The following is a 15,635-nucleotide window of genomic DNA, read 5'->3' as shown; positions in this document are numbered from 1 at the left end:
GCATAAGAAACTGGACTCTGTACTGGGATCATTGAAAGAGGTGAAGAGGTCAAGCTGTTCTAAGGAATCATGAGGGGATTCAAAGCGGACACATTTCCCAGAGCACACCTCTAAGCGCTGGAATTTGATTTTAGAGCCTAGTGCAGGTCTGCAAGACTGGCTCCCAAAACACCCTCATGCCCTGGTATCACAGACTGTTTTCCCAGTACCATCTGCTCCTGAAGCATTTGAGGTGTCAAGAGAGTTGTTAAAGCTCGCGGTGCCACTTTCACCAGCAGTTCAAAAGACTTGCCTGGCATCCAAGATACCAACGTCAGTGGCTTTACCTCTGCACTGCACAGTTCCAGCTGATTCACTTATCAGGGTATTGATTAAAGTGGTACCATCTAGGGGAAAGCCACAGATGATCTCCCCAGTTCCCCTTCATAGTCTGAACCTTCTTCACGAGTATTGACAGGTACGGCACCACCTTGGTTGCAGGAAGTCATTATCTTCACTGGACTCTGCAGAAGTCTGCGTCCCAACCTAGCTGGCTCCACTGTTGGGGTATACCACCTGCCCGTCCTGATTTCAGCATCAGTACGAGTAAGGGGGTTATTGAAAGGACCTTGGGGCCAGGCACCTTTGGGAACCAAGGCCATAACAGTGGCCCTTTTGGAACTGGTGGGAGTTCCCCCCTCAATGAAGAGCATCCCTACAGCTACCTCAGCTGGGTCTATCTACTGGCTGTCTAGTATCGATGCTGCAAGCACCCTAGCGTCAGTGCCAAGCCTGGCACCGAACAGATTTGGGATCCCTCTCGTGAGCAGCCACAAGAGGAGCAGAAACTGGACCAGCCCTTGGTAACATAGGCATCCTCTTCATCATCCCCTGATGAAGCAGTTGTAGTGGAACCTATTTCTCCGTCTCCTGATTTATTTTAAGACTCATCAGGAGTTGTAGAGGAGGATGGCTATGGCCCTAGACATCCACCCGAAGGAGGTCTGGGAAAAATCCCACAGGCTGGTGGACATCTTGGCATCTGTGGCCCCAGCTAAAATAGCTCTTCCTGTTTATGACATTTTAAAACTACCAAGGTCCTCAAGCAGACCCCAGCTTCCCTGCCCTGACTGCAAAAAGAGTGGAGAGGAGGTTTGAGCACCTATATAATCATTCTCCTCTGGGCTCCCTTGTGTTGGCGGCAACCAGTGAGAAAGAAGGACAGGAGCACCAGGCATCAGTCCCCTAAAAACAGAGGGCAAGAAGCTAGACTTATTTGGGAGGAAGTCCTGAGAGCAGCCCCCAGTCTGTGTCCCTGCCCACTAGGGCATGCAGCCCAGGGCAGGTCGAGGGTCCAGGGTTCCCCACAGCAGCCCAGCTTCCGGCGAGGTCAGTAGGTGGGGCTTGGCACGAAGGGAGAAGAAGGGGACAGGGTGCTGTGGCAGGGGGTGGGCAGCTCCAATGTTCTTTGTGCCCATGGCCCCAATAAATCTTAATCCACCTTTGCATGGGGAGAAAAATTTATAGAAGCTCATCCTTGGAAATGTGCAGTACAGACCCGCAGGCTGCTGTTGAAATATGATTCTGTGTATTGGGAGTCTGTAGCAAAATTCAAGGACAAGTTACTGCATCCTCTAGGCCCTGGGGGACCATGAGCAGGTTTCAGGGGGTTTGTGAAGCATAGCTGGCGTTAGACTTGCTAAGGCCCAGAGCAGAATGCCAAAGCCCCGCCACGCAGGACTACATCCCAGGGCCCCATCACCCAGGACTGAAGCCAAAGCCTGAGCAACATAGCTTTGCGGTGCCCCCTGGGGCATGGGGCCCTGGGCAGTTGGCCTGCTTGCTACCCCTTAATGCTGGCCCTGGCTTTTATATTCAGCAAAACAGTTGTGGCACAGCTGGGCCATGGAGTTTTTATAGCATGTTGGGGGGCTCAGAAAGAAAAAAGGTTGAGAATCACTGCTCTAGAGAAGAGTTCAAGGCATTCATTGCAGAAGGCTGTCTGGTTGCCAAGATGGCTTTCCAGTAGGTGCTCGACATAACGGACACTGCTTCCAGAGTTAAGGCATCAGTGTTTGATGATCAGGGCCTTGTGGTTGCAGAACTGCAGCTTAGTTCTGGAGATCCAGCAGAGCACAGAAGACCTACCTTTTGATGGTCCATCTTTGTTCTCTGACAAAATGGATGAGACTTTATTTTTGTTTTAAAAACTTATGAGTGTCTCCATTTATTAGGGTTTTATACCCCTGCCGCAGCAGCAACAGCAATATCAGCCCCAGCAGTATTCTGGCAGGAGCCATATTAGGCAAGACCGTGAGACTACTCCAAGAAGCGGAATAAATAACACAGGAGAAGACCATCTGGGTCTCTAACTTTAATCATTCAGCCCATCCTCCCTCAGCTTCAGACAAGCAGCAGTTTTGATTGTCAGAGTAGCATTCCAGTTGCAAACCTTCTGCCATTTGCAGACAGGTTTTCTCACTTCCACAGTGCTTGGGAAGCTATAAACTTAAACAAATGGGTCCTAAGCACTGTGGGATTAGGTTATGTCATTCAGTCCTCTCCATGCTCCCACCCCATCCCTTTTGAGGGGCCCCTCTGATGAGTCACTGCTCCTTCAGCAGGTCTGAACTATGGGAGCCATAGAGGAAATCCCTCTGTAGCACTGGGGAAAAGGATTCTACTCACAGTATTTCCTGATTGCCAGATGCAAGGTAGAAGTGAGACCTAACAGGTACATGAGGTATATGAGATTCTGCATGGTTACCCTAGCTATTGCTTTGAATCACAACTGGTTTGCTGCCCTCAGTGTTCATGATGCCTGTTTCCAAGTGGCGATTTACCTGAGCCACAGGAAGCTGCTGAAGTTTTGTGGTCGTAGGTCAGCATTATTAATATCAGTGCTCCCCTTTGGCTTCTCTGCTCCTCAAGCTCTTACCAAATGCATAGCAGTAATAGCTGCACTTCTTGGGGAAGAGGAATACAATGTATTTCCCTGCCTGGATGATTGACTGGTGAAGGTCAAGTCCAGAGACCAACTCCTCCACCATGTCCTGTTCTCTCTGTATCTTTCCAATCATTTAGATCTGATCATAAACAAAGCAAAATCAACTTTAGTACCAATGCAAAAAAATGAGTTAATTTGGGCCCTACTACTTCTATGAGTGTGAGGGCATTTCTGCCAAGGAAGCAATTTCAGACAAGTCATCATCTGTCTGTCCCTCCAAGCTCACCCTTCCACCACAGTTGGAGTATGCCTGAAATTGCTAGGTCATATGGCTGTATGTACTTATGCAGTCCAGAATGCGAGACTGCATCTTTGTCCTCTTCAGGCCTGGCTCAAGCTGTATCATCCGAACTGGGTCTATTGCCCAAATTGTCAGACATTGGACTCCCTAGTGCAAGTGTGGTCACCCATTCTGCAGTTCCTTGAGTGGTAGACAGACCATATCAATCTTTGCAGGGGTGTTCCCTTCAGCCATTCTCCACCAGTCATAACAGGAGTGATTGGTGCTCCCACAATAGGTTAGGAAGTACATCTGGGGACTTCGAAAGTTCTGGGACTGTGGCCAGATCTGGAAGCTTCCCTTCATATCAGCGTCCTGCAGCTATGAACTATTTACAGTGCGTGCTGGCCCTTTCAGTTACACGTAGAAGACACAGCCGTTCTCACCAAAAATACTACCATGGTATACTGTGTGAACGAACAGTAGAGAGCTCACGCCAGCCAGCTTTGTCAGGAGGCAGTGACGTTTTGGCAGTTCTGTGTCAAGGAAAATATCATTCCACAGCAGCTTATCTATCAAAGGTGTGGAATTGCTCAGCTGATCACCTTGGCAGTGTCTTTTCTCAGAATCACAAGTGGTCTCTGAACAGTGTGTTAAGGTCCATCTTTGGGAAAGGGGCATTCTGGCTATCGACCTGTTTGCGACAAAAGATAGGGGCCATCTGTTTTGCTCCCAAGCAGACCTGAGTCCAGGCTCCTTGACAGACGCCTTCCACCTGAACTGGGGATCAGTGCTCATGTATGCCTCCCCCCCCTCCCCCAAACCTCTCAGATTCCAGTCATCCCAAAGGTCATTCTCAGACTGAAGTTTGAGACTGATTCTCAGTGCACCAGCTTGGCTGAGGCCATGTTGGTTCTCAGTCTATTGATTTGTCTGCCCATATGTCTACCTCTTTATCCTGACCTACTGACCCACCACCACAGTCGGATTTTGCTTCCAGCACTGAACAGTCTTCATCTCATGGCGTGGATGTGGCATGGCTAGATGAAGAGAAGGAACGACATTCAGAAGCTGTTTGACAAGTGTTGCTTAATAGTAGGAGGCCCTCTACTAGGGCTATGCATTTGGCCAAGTGGAAGTGAATTTCAGTTTGGTCGCTAGCTCAGGGGTATTCAGCCAGTACTGGCCTGTATTCAGGACATTTTGGAATATCTGTTATGTCTTCAATCTTCTGGTCTCTTGATCAGTTCATTGAGGGTTCACTTGCAGTGATCTCAGTGTTTCATCTGCCCATCCAAGGGAAGTCAATTTTCTCAATCTCCATAGTAGTGAGATTTTTGAAAGGAGTCATTCATCTCCACATTCCTGGGAAAGACGGGTTCAGTTTGTGAGACCTTAATCCAGTCTTATTTGCCCTGATGGGGCCTCCATTCAAGCCTCTGGCAACATATTTTCTGTCACTCTGTGCTAGAAGACACCCTTTCTTCTTGCAATAATATCTACAAGGAGAGTAAGCGAGCTTCAGGCTTTATGTTGGAGCCCCTTGTACTCAGTTTTTCAAAGACAAAGTGGCCCTATGGTGACATCCAAACTTTTTCTCAAAAATTGTTTTGCAGTTTCCCTCTAACCAAGTGATTTACTTGCCAGCATTCTTTCCTAAACTGTATTCGAATTCACATGAACAACGACTTCAGGTGTTGGAGGTGAGACGACCCCCCCCCCCCCCGCACATCAGAGTCTTTGCCCTTGATGTTCAGTGCAAAGGAACCAAGAAGAATGCTGCTCTTAAATAGCCTGGGGAGGGGCTAATGTCCACAGGACGCAAGCACTGACCCTATGGATATGGCTAGGCAAAGTTCTTTGGCTTCAATGTACTGGGCATGCTCATTCCTGAGTGGAATACGTGTCTGCATCCACATCTCAAAGACCAACAGTTACAGAATAGGCAAGGTAACTGGCTTTTTTTTTGTGATTAGTTGTATGAAATCCACTGCCTTCCTAGTGAGAAATATGATGACCTGCATATTCCCCATGATTGGGCTTTGCTAGCTGGTCACCAGTTGACTGACTCAGAAAAACCAAAAGTTCTTTTGTTTGGTTCATTACATGTCCGGGGGAATTTAGTAGGGAAAATAACTGTTGAGTGGAAATCTAAACAGATATGGATTGTATTCATTATTTTGATGAATATATATTCCATTCATTTCAATATACTAGATCGTGGTGGGCAATAATTTTCACAGAGGGGCCATTCTGTGAATTTTGGCAAGCTGTCACGGGCAACACATTTCTACTATATTAATGGAGAGGGTCCGGGGTCTGGGAGGGAGTTTGGGTGCAGGAGGGTGCTCCAGGCTGGGGCAGGGGATTGGAGATCAGGAGCGGGTGCAGAATCTGGGAGGGAGTTTGGGTGCAGGAGGGGGTTCTGACCTGGGGCAGGGAGTTGGGGTGCAGGAGGGGTGCGAGGTGCAGACTCTGGCTGGGAGGCGCTTTCCAACAGGTGGCTCCTGGCTGGCAGCGCAGCAGGGGTCAGGCAGGCTGCTTGCCTGCCATAGCCCCATGCTGCTCCCAGAAGTGGCTGTGACCGGCTGCTGCTGGCATGTCTCTGCACATCCCCTGGGGGAGAGGGGCAGCAGGTCTCCGTGTGCTGCCCACGCCCTCAAGCACCGCCCCATAAGGAAACCGGGATTGGGGCAGCATCTGGAGCCGCCTCCCATCCCCCCACCAAGGACGCACAGAGATGTGCCAGCAGCAGCCGGCCACTTCCGGGAGCGACGTGGGGCCACGGTAGGCAGGCAGCCTGCCTGAGCACCCTGCTGCGCCACAGGACTTTTAGCGGCCCAGACTCGGAGATCGCGACCGGGCAGAGGAGGCCGGACAGAAATGTTAGTCATGGCCGTATTTTGCCCACCCCTGTGCTAGATAGAGAGTCTTTAAATGAAAAATTTACTGAATTTCCTAAAGATACAATTGTTGTGATAATTGCTACTCAAGCAACTTTTTGGGGGGACGGGACTGAATAATTTCAGAAGTCTCGTTTTTGATAGAGCACCTTTTAAAATAGCATGTACAGAATTTTTGTAATGGGTATTTTTGTTGTTGTTTACAAAGGTCTTTCCAGCAGTGGGGAGAGGATGAGTGTAGGAGAAAAAAAAAGATACTTAAGCTTCCCATCTTTAACCTCATTTTCTCTGTCTCTGTCATTTCAATTCCAGTTCTTCTGTTGTTACTGGTAACATTCTCTTGCAATACCTGAGGAAGAGTTTGCACATGGACTTCCCCTAAATCTGTGCAGGAGTGATTTGCTCGTGCTAGTGCATTAGACAAGAAATACACTGTATTGTGCAGGGCAAGTGTAGCTGTCTATACACACATACAGCCAGATGCACAAAATAGTCTTCAAAAATATTTTTCCTAATCTTTCAATAGCAGGAATGTTAGATTATTTGTAGCAATAGTAATACAAAGATTTCATATGGAAATGTGATATTTCAAATTGATTTTATCCTTTTTAGTTTCAGGTGGACTTGTGCAGTCATGCGGTTACATCATCCCAGAGTCTCCACTGTTGACCCTTGGCTCCAATTTTACAGCACTGTGCATTCTCAATGAAAGTTGTCTTGACTTTGGCAATATACATGCCAGTCAGATTATTTGGAAAATCAAAAGTTCTGTAGTGCCTAAAGAACAATACCGTGTAATAAACAGAACTGTTTCCAGCGTCACGTTTAGAGACACCTCTACTTTAGCTACTCCTCTGACATGCAATGTTTTAGCAGATGGACAGATTGAACAGAATATCTATGGAATTGCAGTTACACTGGGCTGTAAGTAGCTTTTTATTCCTCTCTCTTTCTTCTTTGAATATTGTAAATTTTCCATTAAATGTTTACGTACACCGAGATACTGTATAAAGTTGTCAAGAATGTTCCATTTTCTTCTCTGCCTTGTAGAAAATGTTTTTCAAGGACATTTTGGCATATCCTCTTAACCCTTCTTCCTCTCGAACAATTGTACAAAAAAAATCCCCCAAATCTAAACACACAGAACAAATGAAAGTACTTTGAAAAAGATGATCCACAAAGCAGAAAATACATTTTTAAGTATTTCATATACATAAAAGGGTACCAAAAGAACTACACATGCATGAAGCTCTGTGAAGAAAATGCGAACATGTCACAATTAAAATGGTACCTCTTAGAGATCATTGAGCTAATGAAGGGCTTGATAGAAAGAATATGGTTCTTGAACAGTCTGATTTTTCTTAAGCATATTTTTAATGATTGTCCCTCATGCTCACAATATCTGTTTGGTTTTTAACTTAGTTTGTTTTTCCTTTTTAATAAAGTTCATAAAACTTCATGTTCAGTTTCTGATGGGGTTATCAAGTGACCTGCTCTTCATCAGGTTCACAGGTGTCAAAATCGCATATTACCATTGGAATGCATTAGTTGAAGAAAGGAAGTATTCTTGGGACATTATATTGCAACACCACAAAAATCGCAATCCTCTGGAAGTTAGTGGTAGGAGACTAGAATATTTCTAACATATAGAAATGAGAAATCCAACTCCAAGGTTAATTAGCTCAGCCATGCCTGGAGTATCGTATTGTCTGTCTTAGTACTTGCAAAAAGGTGAAGAACAAAATGTAGTGCAGAAAACCCATGCTTAGGCCCCAGACAATAAAAATATCTGGGGATTAGGTGTGGGCTCTCTATATTGGGGTGAATTTTACCCATTCTGTACACATGGTATCTTGTGTATGTGAGAGAACCTATCTATAATAATAAGCCATTGTGATCTGTTAACATCTTCATAGCTAAAACTCCTGAAATATTATCAATACTACAGCAATGTGTGGTCTCTTATTTCTTCCTTTTCCTTCACAAACAGATCTGCTGCCATCACTGCTGCCTTCCTTTCCAGTGCATTCTGTGCTAGCCTTCTAGGCCTTACGCTGTCCCAAATTTCATTCCATCCCCAGATCATGTTTTCTGTACAGTGATGACTCCTACCACTACACACTTTTTTTCTCAAGGCATCTATGCATTACACTTCACTAGATGTTCTCTATCTCATAATATTTAGCATTTACTAAATGCAACAGTAAATAAATTTTCTCATTTTAACTAAATTACTCTTGCAACAGTGTATTCATCGCTGCTTTCATTGGAATCAAATGTATGTGCACATAAATTACAGACAGTAACTTTTTTCATACAGTGCCCCCAGAGAAGCCTGAAAATTTGAGTTGCGTTGTGCGTCAAATGTCAAAAAATAAATTTATTATGACTTGTACCTGGAATCCTGGAAGGGATACATTCCTAGCCACTGATTTCTGTTTAAAATCTCAATGGTAAGTATCTTGTTTAAACTTTATAAAAGGCAGATATATCACGTCTTCATCGTTTTTAGGGTTTTGCATGTAGGCTAAATAAAATTTTCCAATATTTTAAGATGGTTAAAAAAAATTTTGAAAGAATATATTTTGAGTTAGACTGTAAATTTAGACTTCTGAAGCTGCTGTAGCCTGTTTGTCAGGGTAAAACATTTGACAACTCAAGTTTGTCCTACAGTTTAAGATTTTAAACTTAAGCAAATAAAATGATTTTTTCCAAGACAGAGAAAATCTAGGGAAGAGAGTCCTGTACAGATCTCATTGGTATTAAGCTATTGTACAGCTTGAACCAGATTCTGTATCAGTTATGGGTATTTCTGTGGCAAGCATCACTGTAACTGATGCTGAACAGGTAAATAAATCTGAATGGTGATAGTCCAGTAGGTTATGTTCTTTACCCTTGAAGACAGCTTTTTTGGTTGGGTGTCTGTCTTTTGTTTGTTTGTTTGTTTTAACCTTGATTCTGGTTATGGTGAGAAAGCTATGAGCTGCTCAGATTGCTTGTACTCTCCCACTAGTGTCACTTCAGTGTTGCTTAGGTTCAGTTTGAACCAGCCAACCGCTTTGCATCCAAAAGTTGTTGTCTCTTTTAATCGTAACTAAACTTCACAAGAAAGGCACTGGTAATATCTGTTCAAAATGAGGTGAAAGCTTGGTGGTAAGGGTGTCATCAATGAATTGTTCACTACAGGGTCCATTACATGTCTCAACCTCTTCAGGAGATTTCATGTAGATTACTGGGGTGGAGATGGACAGGATGCAAGACTCCCCAGCTGATCAGTTTTAGGGAAGAGGAATAGATTCCCATCCCAATTCTGGGTAGCTTTTGAAAAGAATTGAAGCCATTGTGGTGATGTGTTGTCTATTGCAGCTGTAAGCAAGTCAGCAGCACCTTGTTGCTGTGTTGAAAGCTGCAGAGAAGTAAAGCAGTGTCATAAAACTTCAGTGCTTTTAATGAATATACACCATAGGTCATCCTTTAGAGCTGTTAATATTGTCTCCATATCGTGTCCCAGTCTGAAGCCTGGGTCCCTTTCATGTTATACCTATCACTTCACCTGAAGGAAGAGGTCTCTGTAGCTCAAAAGTTTTTCTTTTACCTACAGAAATTGGTTGAATAAAAGATATTATCTCACCCACCTTATCACTTTACAAAAAAGTTATGTATTTTAATTCCATAACTAAGGATGGTTGGGCTTCTTGTTAAGGCATGGGACTTGGATTTGAGAGACCAGGGTTCTAGTACCAACTTTGCTGCACATTTACTGTATGACTAGGGCTAGATTCATTCCTTTTTAAAGCACTTCGAGATCTTTGGATAGAAAGTGCTTTATATAAATGCAAATTACTGCTTTATTTTACCCTTGCTTTTTCTTTAACTCTCAATTTAGGCCACTAGAAACCTTGCCTGACTGCAAACCAAAAGGCGTAAATAACTCTTGTGAGATTTCCAATGTTCAGTTTTTTGTCAACCTGGAGGTCTGGGTGGAAGCTAAGAATGCCCTTGGGAAGGCTGAATCTGAGCACATTAATTTTGATCCTGTGGACATTGGTAACTATATGCTTTAATTAAGATCCTGAAATACTGGAGAATTGCAATAGAACGAATTGCTACCTCTCTGAATATTGTTGAACTAGCGTGCAGATGCTGTTTCTATATTGTAAAATACTTTAAGCTGTTGGCAACAGTAGTTCTGTGCTCCAAAAAGTAGTATACTATGGACTAGATCCTGAGCAGTGCTGGGCAGAAGTCTTGATATGAAAGGTGATGCTGATTTTTCTCTCTCCACCTCACTCCAGATCTTGGGGGGGGGGGGAAGCAGCCTGCTACCCAGCCAATTTCTAATGTAAAGTGTAGCAACCTATTGGACCTACCAATTCTCACCCCAAAAAAGCCTTTCTGGCAGCCAGTTATCACCAGAGTAGTCTCACATCTACACCGGGACTGGAGGGGTGCCATAGGAACCACTATAGTATAGTCACCTAGTCAGGGATAGTACTACTCCAGCCAGGTTTATGCAGCTGTAAGCAGGACTAGAATCTGGCCTTTCATTTCTGAAAGGTGGAAAATTACAGACCTCATTGTTCAGCTTTTCTACAGTACATCATCTCCTCCAAAGAAAGTGCACTCTTCAGGCATCTGGTACTGTCAGTGAGTAGTCTAGAGAATATAAAAGAGAAATGAACTTGTAAACCAATAAAATATGCCAGGTGCATTAAATACCATACTTCATGCTATACATATGAATTAAACAATACAGCACTTGGAAAATTCAGTACTTTCTCATTCTCTTCTAGTGAAACCTCTACCTCCACGCAACTTAACAGTCAGTTCGGGAGAACTACCCACTGTCTTGAAACTGTCATGGGAGAACCAAATCATAGTTGTTGAGATGGAGCTGAAATTTAATATTCGATACAGGATCAGTGACAGCACAGACTGGATGGAGGTAACCTTATTTTAAATGTTTTATTGATTTCTTGTGCACTCTGCCACACTAATCCAGAGTCCCCATTCACCATCATGAGCAACAGAAGCTCATCTGTTGCTTCAATGCCCTTCCTTGGTACTATATAAGCCATACTTTCCTCACTGTATTGCCACCTCCAGAAGTACTGCTTTACTGCACTACATAACTTATTTCTCTTCAATGACGGTTTCTTGGGAGTGTGGGGGGTGTTCCATCCCATTATGTATTGATACCTGTGACTGCTGGTACCCTTCCTCTCATTTAGTTCGCTGCTTTACTGCTCTTGGGAAGGGTGTCTCAGCTCTGAGCCTGAGTAGACATTTGAGGAACAAGAGGCAAGGATAGACAAGGAGGTGACCCCCTTTTACAAACATTTCATTGTCGCCTGACAAGGCAATAATGCCACCACTGCTATCATTGGCTGATGACTTTAGGCTATTCCAGTAACTAATGAAGCAGGTCACTGGCACCTTGCAAATTTCCCTGGAAAAAGTACAGGATTCACCTCGCAAGCTCCTCGACATATTGCACACCTCTGCCTCAGCATGGTGGTACTGCCAATTAATAAAGCCTTCCTAGAGTCAGCCAAGAACAGCTGGAGCCTACCACTACTACCCCCACTACATGAAAGCAGGTTAATAGAAGCCCTGGCTGGGACATAGTATTTTTGAGTTTTTATTCTCTCACGCAGCACCAAATTCTCTAGTTATGGATGCAATCGATGAAAGGGGCAAGCAACATATTCAGAAACCTCCACTTATAAGAAGGACCAGAAACGTCTGGACCTTTTTGGTTGTAGGTGCTACTTGTCAGCAACATTACAGTTCAGGATAGCTACTCACCAAGCGCTGATGTCAAAATATGACTACCTGAACTATGAGTAGTTCAATGCTTTTATTGACCATTTGCCAAAGGAACATCGAGAACAGTACATCGCCATAATAATGGAGGGTCGGTTCTCGGCAAAAACACTGCAGTTTTCAATCAATGCAGCAGACACTGAAGCCTGGTCTGTTTCCACCACAGTAGTGATGAGGTGAACTTCCTGGCTTCAGTTGTCTGGGTTTCCACAAGAGGCACAATCCCTAGTGGAATATTTACCTTTCGATGGCAGAAGCTTTTTGCAGATTCCACAGACTACTCGCTTCATACCTTTGAAGGACTCTGTGACAACACTTCAGTCTTTAGGGTTATACACACCCTACAAAAAAGAGGACGTTTAGCAGGTCTCAGTCGGCACAAAGATTCTGCTCTGCTCAATTATCTACCTACCATACGCCACCAGAAAAACCAGCTAAGAGGTCAAGATTTTCAAAGAAAAAACCTGAAACTGCCTGGACTACTTCATCCTAGTCTCCAGCATTGTTCAAACACCAGTTTTGTTGTTTGGACAGCAAGAATCCAAGTCACCCAATGACCAGATTTTCACAGCTGCATGACACAACTCCCCTTCCTCATTTTGGGCACCTCCTCTCTCTCTTTCATCAAGCATGGGAGGCTTGATGGACAAATAGATATTGGAGGCCATTACTTTGGGTTACGTTATCCAATTTACCTTCTTCCTGCCCTTCTAACGTCCTTCCCTGTCCCTCTTCAGGAACCCTTTATATATTTTCTCCTTTATTGTAAATGTTTTTTTTTTCTCACAACAATAGGGAATGAACAACATTTTTAAAGAACAAAATAAAAACTGGCTGGGAGATTTGGCAACTGATCTAGCATCTGAAACTATTTAACTCACTTCTTAAAAATTGACTGGAGTTCAGGTTGTGCAATCCCTTAGGCTATATCTACACTACCACTTCTGTCGATATAACTTATGTTGCTCAGGAGTGTGAAAAAAAACGCACCCCGAACGACGTAAGTCACACTGACAGATGCACCAGTGTGGTCAGTGCTGTGTCGGTGGGAGACCTTCTCCCGCCGACAAAGCGACCGCTGCTTATGCAGCGGGTTTTTTTTTATGTTGACAGGAGAGCTCTCATGAGCGATCTTACAGCAGCGCAGCTGCATCGCTACAGCTGTGCCACTGTAAGATCACTAGTGTAGACATGGCCTCAGATAATGTGAATGAAACAGTCTGTTGTCATTTTCACTTTCAGGTATTCACAGTGCTAGTCTACCTTGCAATATTGTTTCAAATGCTTTCTTTCAGAACTTCTACCTTCATTAGAAATCGTTCCACAGCACTTCTGCGGAGTTTAAATTTTGTGAGAGAGAGAGAGAGAGAGAGAATTTCGTTTGACAGTCTCTAACAACACATTTCTGCTAATTGCTTCCATCTTGTTGGATGATATCCAGTGACAATTGCAACAAGAAAATCTAAAATAGAATGGTTCTTACTTTGCTTTTTTACTTTAACATCAGAGAAGGACAATAACAATTTTTACTATAAAGTTCTTGTCCACAAACATTAAGGACTGATGGAATTTGATTCAGGCTAATTACTTGCGTGCTCTGAATGTAAACCTGGTTATTCATCTTCAGTGTGGAATGTGTCACTCGAGCACCCATCAAAGATACATACATTGTACACAGGATTAATTTGTGACTTTGGTCCTGGTAATGTATGCGTTGTGCTTGATTTTCCAGTATGTCTCATTAGACATGTATGAACTGGTGCTCTTTAAATGTACTTTTGTCTGGAGAATATTTGACTTTTAGATTTAGTTTAGTTTGCAGGTTTATTTCATAATTAAATATTCTGACAATAGACCCTTTGTCTTGTCATCCTCCCCAAGGGTGTTCTCAAAAATCATGGCAGTCATAGCTGCCTACCTCTGTCATCTAGGACTACGTGCCTTTCCCTACCTTAATGACTGGCTTCTCTAGGGTCAGTCATTTCAGATGTGGTCGGCAGTTCAAACAACAACTTCGTTCTGAAGTCTAGGCCTGCAGATAAATGTAGAAATAGATCTTAACCCCCACACAACACATTCTCTTTATAGGAGCATTTCTAGATTTGATAATGGAGGGATTTGATCCCTCTCAACAGTTTCCTTGCTCTAAAGGCCCTTATCCAAAGAGTGCAGCTCAGCCCTCAAGTTGCAGCAAGGACACATCTGCAACACCTGGGACACATGGCATCTTGCATTTTTTATTACACAAAACACCAGATTGCACCTTTGATGTCTCCAGGGGTAGCTCAGAACAGTTTCTGTACCCAGCAAACACAGTCTGAACAAGCAGGTATCTGTAGCCAGTCAAGTCCGACAGTCACTCACCTAGTGGAATAATCTATCCAAGATTTGTGCAGGAATCCCATTCAGACAGAATCCCTCTATGGTCATGTTAACATTAGACACTTCCCTCTTTTGATGGAGAGTACATTTATGTCCTCTCACAGTCCAGGAAAGATGATCCCAAGAAGAACAGCACTTGCACATAAATCTGTTGGAGTTAAGAGTGGTCAGAAATGCTTGCCTTCATTTTCTTCCGTTACTCAAAAACAAGTCCATCAGGATCATGACAGACAATGTAGATTGCATGTATTATCAGTCATCAGGGTACAGCATATTGCCCCTCACTTTGCGCCAAACTGATAAATCTTTTGAAACTGGTACATAGTCATCTTGGCTTCTTACCTCCTGGATATACGACACACTCAGCAGACATTTCTCCTTAAATTATGAATGGGAGCTGGACTCTCAAGTCCTAAATAAAATATTCATAGCTTAGAGATTTCCAGAGGTTAGCCTTCTTTTTGCCATGGTTCTCAACACAAAGTGTAGGAAATTCTCTTCCAGAGAGTGACTGAATTCCCAGTCTCTTCAATATGCTTTTCTCATTAAATGGACAAAAGGTTTTTTTCTTATCCTCCAACTCCATTACTCTTAAAGGTCTTTATGAATATCAGACAGGTCTTTATCAATATCAGACCAAGCCAAGGTCATTTTGATTGCGCCAACATGGCCAAGACAAGTTTGGTTTCCTTACCTCATCAAACTTGACTCTTGTCCATGGCAGCTCCTGATCAAACCTTGACTGCTGTATCAGGATGCAGGTCACATGCTTCACACCAGTCTGAACATTCTGCAAAAGCAAGCATGGTTCATCAGTGGCTCTTTGGACTAAAAGCTGCCTGTTCGTTGGAAGTACAAAATGTACAAAATAGCAGAAAAGAATCTACAAGACATACTTCAGAAACGATGAAGATATAATCTTTGGTGTAACCAGTACCATCTTTCTCATATCCAGTTGTCTCTTTCCACAATCTTGGATTACCCATTGGAATTGAAAACTTCAGGCCTTTGTATGAGTTCCATCAAGGTTCATTTAGCAGCAGTAACAGCATTCCATGTGCCAGAAGAAGGTTTCTCGATTTTTCACTCCTCTGACCACAATGCAATTCCTAACAAGCCTTATGAATCTTTCTCTACAGATTAGGGCCCCTACATTGCTTTGGGATTTCAACCTGGTTCTTAACCATCTCGTGAAACAGCCCTCTGAGCCACTTGCTACGTGCTAGCTGCTACATCTGACTATGAACAAAGCCTTTTTGGTGGCCATCACTTCTGCTGGAAGGGTTGGGAAGGATGAGGGTTCCTGCCTTCTCCAAGG

The 15,635-nt window shown here is 43.7% G+C and overlaps 1 protein-coding gene across 2 annotated transcripts in view; it reads left to right on the top strand.

Annotated features, from left to right (window-relative positions):
- IL6ST (interleukin 6 cytokine family signal transducer) overlaps nt 1-15,635 on the top strand; it is a 60,706-nt gene that overhangs the window by 18,390 nt on the left and 26,681 nt on the right. For both annotated transcript variants that reach the window (XM_073343963.1, XM_073343962.1), the window contains exons 3-6: nt 6,722-7,033; nt 8,430-8,562; nt 9,996-10,156; nt 10,903-11,054. In XM_073343963.1, coding sequence (XP_073200064.1) covers nt 6,722-7,033; nt 8,430-8,562; nt 9,996-10,156; nt 10,903-11,054 — 758 coding nt within the window. The remainder of the gene's footprint in view (nt 1-6,721; nt 7,034-8,429; nt 8,563-9,995; nt 10,157-10,902; nt 11,055-15,635) is intronic.

The sequence above is a fragment of the Lepidochelys kempii genome, chromosome 5 (assembly GCF_965140265.1).
Source record: "Lepidochelys kempii isolate rLepKem1 chromosome 5, rLepKem1.hap2, whole genome shotgun sequence".
Lineage (NCBI taxonomy): Eukaryota > Metazoa > Chordata > Testudines > Cheloniidae > Lepidochelys > Lepidochelys kempii.
Note: the sequence above shows the minus strand (reverse complement) of the source record. Positions and strands in the feature narration are given on the sequence as shown.